We start from the raw sequence: 7,535 nt of genomic DNA on the forward strand, positions 1-7,535 counted from the left end.
GTAAAACATATGTTTGTGTCTTGTGTTATGAAATTCTGTACTATATGAATTATATACTTGAAACAAAATATATAACATGTGCGCGTATGTGTCTTGTGTTTGTACTTTAAGAGTGAATTTTGTACCTGGAATAGATTTGTAGTTGTGTAACATATAACATAGTGTGTGTTTTATGCTATGAATTTATGTCTTGTATTGTGAAATTATGTGTCTATAAAACATAAAGTCTCTACCTAAATTATATTTAAAAATAAGTAAATATATAACATGAGTCTGTGTCTTGTGTTGTGAATTTTTGTGTATTGTGTTATGAAATTTGTACTTTGAGTATGAATTCTATACCTGGAATATATTAGTATTTGTCTAGAAACATAAAAAATAGGAAACCGCAAAATATGTTAAAACTTAAATATCAAAATGATGTCATTTCGATCTAGGATTCTAGGGTGTTAAAACTTAAATATAAAAATAATGTCATTTTGACATAGGGTCCATAATCCATGATATAAATTGTTTAGTAAGTTAACCGCATACACATTGTGACCCTATCTAAGTTGGTCCTGCTTTTTACTACTTTCATTGAGAGTAGTCTATTAACCTTTTTCATTTGAGTCAGTCAATTATGAACAATCCAAGCTAGTTTACCTCCTTGTGGTCTTGGATTGCAAGACGCGATTTACCCAATGCACAAATTTGGACAATTAATTATGAACAATCCAAACTAGTTTACCTCCTGATGGCCCTGGGTCGCAAGACAAGATTTACTCAATGCACAAATTCAGACAATAATTGTGAATTTCCCTCATCCAAAACAAAATCATGAACTTTTGATAAAATTAAGTCAAACTTTATTATTGTTTCGAATATGTTTACACATGCATGTGTATTGTGTATAGCGCGAATTCGAGAAAGTATTAGAGCTAAATGATTATGAAAGAATACAGAACTTGTGGAGCTTGTAGGAGAGTTGCCCCTTTGATGGTAAAATTTGGAAACTATTATAGCAGAAGAGTAGCACAGCAACAAGTCTTCATGGAGCCATGATCAAACAATTACTTTGATCAACACTAAATTCCTCCGCCCAAATTGTGAAAACAAATTAAATCACAAGAGCCATGATTTTCTCCAATATAAAGAAAACAGTATCAAATGACTATGGAGTATCAGCAAACTTGTTGATAATTCACACACAGTAAATAATCTAACCTCCAAAATATAGTAAAAGAAAGAAGACCCAACTTGTCAACCACATATGATGCACAGAAAATCTATCTTCCTAATAATGCAACGCGATCCTTCTGTACTGCCTGCCCCAAGTTGATGTCGAAGAGCTCACATCGAATTGGCATCTCCATTTCATAGAAAGGGTTCTTCAAAACGTAATCAGTGTACAGTTCGTAGATATATTTCAAGAGAGGTTCCATGTGCTGTGTTCCAGGCTCACAAACCACAAAAAATTTTGTCCCTGCAGTATAAATAATTTGATCCATTATGTATGCCAAGCACTTGTCAAAACATGCAGGATCATTCAACGGCAAGCACTAGAAGCACTAGAAACATCGCTCTGGGTCATTCAACTTTAGCAAACAGCAAGCACACGGTTCAACCAAAGCACAAAGCAGTTGCAGTTAAAGTACTTTACTGAGAGCATACTAAAAGGGTGTGTTTGGTTCAAACTTTGGAATCAGAATGATAATGGAAATCAAATACTTGGTAATGGTAATGGTAATGGGTTTAAGTAGAAAGGGACTCTTCGTTCAGTAGTAAATAGGAATTTAAATCAAAATAAATAAATAAAGAAATAATTAATTATATACATATATACACATACATATATGTGTATCAATGTATATATATTAAAGTTCCATATTTAATGCATTGACAATGATCTTCTTTTTTTGTCTTCTTCATTTTTGATTCCATTGTTCAAAAGTAGGGGAGAAGAAGGATAATGGGTTTTATACTAAAGGATTTGAATCCCATAGTAGAATAGCAAACGTAGACAAATATACATGTAATTGGTATCAAATCCCATAGCAGGGTACAAAAGTTCCTAACCAAACACAACCTAAGACTTCGAACAAATCATTGAATATGATAGAAGAGCACCATCCATCTCCATAGGTCTACAACATAAGGTACTCAAAACATAGGTTGCAGGTTTATAGTTCACCTAATAAGAAAATATCTTGTTTTTCTTTCAAATATCCATATTTTTCAGGGGTATATGCTCAGCATATTAGAATGACAAACCAGCATAGCATTTACTCATGCACCTTCGGCCCTAGGCAAACTTCCACTTCACACAAGTCAAAATGTGAGTAAGACTCGCTACTCTCATCTTGGCCAAAATTTATCATGGTTAACAATCAAACAATATCTATGTCTATGAAGGTTAAAAACCATAAATTTTGAAAATATAAAGGATCAAAGTGGTAATGCAGCAAGGAACCAAGAGATTATGTAGAACTAGAATACTGAATACCCATCACTCTTGAAAAGAAAATGTGGGTGCATGGATGGAACAGTGGATGTTACAATCTATGACCCTAATAAAAAAAAATAAGGAGATCATCTTGGTGACAATTGCATATGGATAATGGATTAGCCAACAAACTAAACTTGTTGAGGAAAGAAATGGGAGCTCGATTGCTCTAAAGCACAAAACACAAAGCAAAGCATCACATTTTCACATAAACTGATCCAACACAAAATCAATTTTCAACCACTAGAATAGTATATATAACTTACAATCATACGCAAATGTTTGATAGTGCAACTCTTATGATTATACTTGATAGTTTTAGGCTTACAATTGCATTGATTGGTTACACTCTCGTTACATGAATATAATTCATCCTGGAAGATAACTCTTAGATGGTGAGACGCTGACAACCTGACAATCTGATTATCTGACATTATTTTATTGTTGACTTCAATAATTCAATCTATTTAACACAATTACAAATTTATAAGGTCAGAGAACTAGGAGTTATAGGGGGGAATGAAAGAATCAGTATAACCCAAACGAGAACCATTATTAAAAAATTGTTCTCTTTTTCCCCAAGAATCAGAAGGAGAAACAGGAAAAGAAAAAAGAAAATCACTATGGCCCAAACTTTTTAGGAATAGAAACCAGACAATTGTACCTAGAATGAAATCAGAAAGGAAGAAACAAAATAAAGAATAGAAGGAAAAGAGAGAGAGAGAGAGTGCGGAAGAGTAGAAAGAGAGCAAAGAATTTTGTACCTGGAACTGAGCTTCTATTATCACTCATAGCTTTAAGTGACCATACAAATGGGAGAAGACTAGAAAGTTAAGCAATTTATTCTTATTCCTCACTAAGCAATAATTGAATTTTTATTGAAAGTACACATTTTTTCTTGCTTTTTTTATCTTATTGCTTCAGTATTGAAGCACAATAAAGTGACTGCATTCTCATTTTGTTGTTGCTTGCAGCAACAAAGATAATGCTTTTAACAAGTTACATTCGGGACATGGATCCTCTTGTCCTAATTATATTTTGTCTTCGTGCCTTAAGATATAAATTCAATAAAAATCTTCCCCAAAATCACAATATGTCCTGAATTCTTGTTGTGATACTAATAAATCATCATCAAACATGGTTAGCATGTTAGCACTTCAGTGATTAACAAAATGGATCATTTTTGAGTGCTGCGATTAATGTATCTGCGGACAAAATCCCAATTTAGAGGTAAGACTCTAACATACTAATAAGCAAGACCCTCTAATTAGTGCATTATTTTTATTTTTGGTATAGCGGACTCTAATTAGTGCATTGTACAAACAGATCAAGGTCAAACTATGGTACCCATGCCATTCATTTTACCCAGCTTACCTATGTTGGAGATATACTAGGTATATACACTGAAAATGCACTATAAATTGGCCATAGCTATGTCAGAAATGTACTGTATCAGTGTATCTGCCACAGGTAACCAAGCCTGAGTAACAGAAAGGTTAAAATTATTTATTTAAAGAATTGAATTATTTTCTTCTCCCCATCAAGTACCTTTACAAACATGGAATCATTGATGATTTCAAGTAAGCAACCATAAAGATAAGAAGTATTGGTATGCACAAAAAGTCCCTTCACACTGAGAATACTTCCACACTATCAAATTCCCTTATGGTTGACTTTAACCACAATATGTGTGTGTATTTGTTTTTCTTTTTTTGGTTTTCTGCAATATAACTCAACATCAAGAAATCAAAACAGATTCATCCATGAATATCTAGATTTAATTACAATTTTTGTTTCTATATACTATTGGCACTCTTGAAGCATAAATCAAATTATACACCATTCCCTTTAAAATTTCACTTAAATTAAAGAAGGGCACAACTGCACAAGTGCAACAAAACACACGCGAAATGAAAATTCATTATTAGTTTTGTAGAAAACGAAAATACCAGTGAGAGATTGGAAGCAGTGGAGATCAAAGGTATCGGCTTGAAGGAGTTCAATGCCCGAGCATCCCATGATTGGAGAAAGTTGCTGAGAAATGGCGTGCATCGAATGCCAAAGACTCGCCAACCTCAAGCTATCGTTGGTGTCCATTCTTCCAGCTGATCCATAATCCTAAGGGTTTCAGATCAACACTTCAATAGATCAACATTTCAATTTTTTTCCAGAATATGTTTTACAAAATTGAAAGCTCAAAGCTAAGCAGAACAAAATTTGTCAAAATATAAACCTTGTAGAAAATAAGGCCTCCTGATTTGTTGATGATGTAGAGACTGTAAATCGCCGCCATTTTCACTGAAAAATGAAAATATTTTTGTTCTTATTGCTGGACTTCAGAAAGGCATTTGAGATTTTGATCAGATCGGGTTGCAGTGATAGTAGGACTTTGTGCCAGTTAACTCCAAATTTTCAATTTTTTTCCCTAATATTTCAATTTTATTCTTTATTATTTTATTGGTTGTTTTTGTTATAAAGAAATGTATTTAGTGGCCATTATTTTGTAACTGTTGTAACGGTCACCATTATGATTGTTATTATTACTACTGTTATATATATATGTCCTTTGTAACTTGTACATGTACGATGGAATAAAACACTTTCTCCCTATTCTTTGTTCTCTCTATCCCTGCAATGTTCACGGTTAGAAGCTAAAGGCCGACGGGCACAACAAAATCTCAACACGTTATCAGCACGCTCCCTTACGGTGAACGGTACAAATTCTTTATTCGAATATGCATATTTTATACGGAGTATATGTTATATGCAATTCGTATGTTTTCTTGAATATGCAAATATTGTTTGCTGCATTTTTCCTTTGCTTCAAATTTCCTTTTTTTTCTCCACCAATTTGCTAATATATATTTAGCATAAGAGAAATTTACAAGCTCCCGGATTCAACATCATTCAAGTAAGCTTTACCTACTGTTTATTTCTACAATCGAAATAGCTTGTCAATTCAACATTATGATTTCAATGCTATTAATAATTCACAATTAGCATGGGAATCTATATACTTTCTGCCTAGTGAATATGCATACATATGATTATGCCCAAATGCCTTGCTATTTTACAATATGCACATTATTTCTTGAATTTTTATATGTGCTTCGAAATATATACCCACTGAATTACTCAAAGATAATTACCTACTGTTAAGAAACCTAAGCTTTTTTTTCATTATACTCAATAGAAAGAAAGGTTTCTACATCAGCACATCACAGTATCCATACAATGATTACAATCTGTATATTCATTGTTAGTATTCAATTTTTTTTTCCCCAGTTCATATTAAATGTTTTTCGGATTTTTAAATTCGAATTATTCATTTTTTTTAAAAGCATAAGTTTTTTTTGGGGAAAAGATAGATCTGCTGTTTCCCATATTATAAAAAATCCGAAATATTTCTTTTCTTCTTCGAAATTTTTTTCGAAATTAAGAACCCAGCAAATTTCGGATGTTTTTTTGAAAATACTCAAACCATACAAACCTCTTCGATTCCCCTCTCCGGATCTGTTCCGGCGATTTTGTGCGGCCGCGCCTTGATCCGACGATCAGCGATGGAAACGGTGGCGTTGCTCGGCGGCAGAAGGCGGTGGCTCGCGATCGGCCGGCTCTCCGGCAAAGTGCGACAGCGGCACTGATTTGCAATCGCTCCTGGTTGGCGATGCCGGCGACGACGTCCCTGCGTTACAATCGCGATCGTTCCCTTTATTTTCGCGATCGTTCCCTTTGTTTTCGCGATCGTTTCTGGCTCTAGTCTGTTTTTGCAGACGGTTATTTGGGAACAAGGGTTTCTTTTACCTTTGTTATATTGGACCCGGGTTTGGGCTTTTTTTGGCCCAGATCCGGATTTTTCAGAACACAAGGAGAGAAGCAATTGGGCTTGTGTCTTTTTGTTCATATGTTTTATATTGGCATGTAATTTTAGGTTCAATTAATAGATCAAAATGATGGATTATTTTGTTAAGCAAATTGAAGCCTATTACAATTATTAGATTCTAGGCTAATTTAATGTGTGCTTAAAATCTAAGCCGTTATATATTTTTTTTGGGTCCTTTTGTTTCAAAGCATTTGAACTAGCTTTAAATGCTCGACCCATTTGATTTCAGATTTGGGCTTAATTCTTTCATTAACCCAATTTCTTAAAATCTTCTTTCATCATTTGTTATTTTGGACCTATGTTTCTTCAAGGTGAACTCTCGTTTTTAGCTCACAATTGCAATCCTCTTGTCCAAATTTGAGAATATTTATTTGCTCAAATTTGATTTAATTTGTGGCCATATGAACCATCATAGTATTCTCGTTGGTAATACTTATTTGCTATAGGCCATGAGGTGAGCTCCTAGAATATATTAACAAAGAGTTGGTATCTTATTCTTGGGGTTGCATACCACAAAACGTGACATGGTTAGGTTACACCTGGTGTTACTAAACCTTCATTTGCCTTTGTAACAACAATTATATGCCTTATAGAAATCCCTGAATGATAGTTTTAACTAATAGAAGTCCTTTGTAAAAATCACAATTCGATTACCTTACCTTGATCCTTCAAAACTTTGAAGTAAAAATGACTGATTCTAAATCAGCTATATACACAATTGTGACCCAATCAAAATTGTGTAAGCAAAATATCTCTGGCACGGATTTGATTGCCGAGACATTGTCTTCTTTTCCACACCACCCTCTTCCAATCACTATAGCAACACAACCACTTGGTGATGCAAATCTCTAATACATGCCCCGCTGGCTCTACATTAGTGCCCGAAACACACGATATCACTTAATTGTACAACACCAAGAGGCGCTGCGAAAGAAGACAAAAAAGAGGTAAGGTCAAAGTGGCAATAACACAACCTCTTGAAGCCAGCCTACAATGATCCAACCTATTAAAGATAGCCAGATTCATACATAACTCTGGCCCAGCAACAAAAATGCTTCACGTGTGGGTATCCATGGCATTGATCACGTGCGTGCCATACCCCGAATCATTTTGTTGAAACATAACAAAACATCACAATGTTGAATCCAACAAAGTAATTTGCCTGAA

The 7,535-nt window shown here is 34.2% G+C and overlaps 1 protein-coding gene across 1 annotated transcript; it reads right to left on the bottom strand.

The window, feature by feature from the left end:
• Positions 1 to 974: 974 nt before the first annotated feature.
• Positions 975 to 6,257, bottom strand: LOC116033628 (trafficking protein particle complex subunit 4-like). Its single transcript, XM_031276385.1, has 4 exons — positions 5,976 to 6,257; positions 4,719 to 4,783; positions 4,435 to 4,603; positions 975 to 1,465 (listed from the first exon to the last, which is right to left on the bottom strand). The coding sequence occupies exons 2-4, from the start codon at positions 4,776 to 4,778 to the stop codon at positions 1,269 to 1,271; spliced, it is 426 nt and encodes a 141-aa protein (XP_031132245.1). The 5' UTR covers positions 4,779 to 4,783; positions 5,976 to 6,257; the 3' UTR covers positions 975 to 1,268.
• Positions 6,258 to 7,535: the final 1,278 nt, after the last annotated feature.

Source organism: Ipomoea triloba, chromosome 10 (assembly GCF_003576645.1).
Source record: "Ipomoea triloba cultivar NCNSP0323 chromosome 10, ASM357664v1".
Taxonomy (NCBI): domain Eukaryota; kingdom Viridiplantae; phylum Streptophyta; class Magnoliopsida; order Solanales; family Convolvulaceae; genus Ipomoea; species Ipomoea triloba.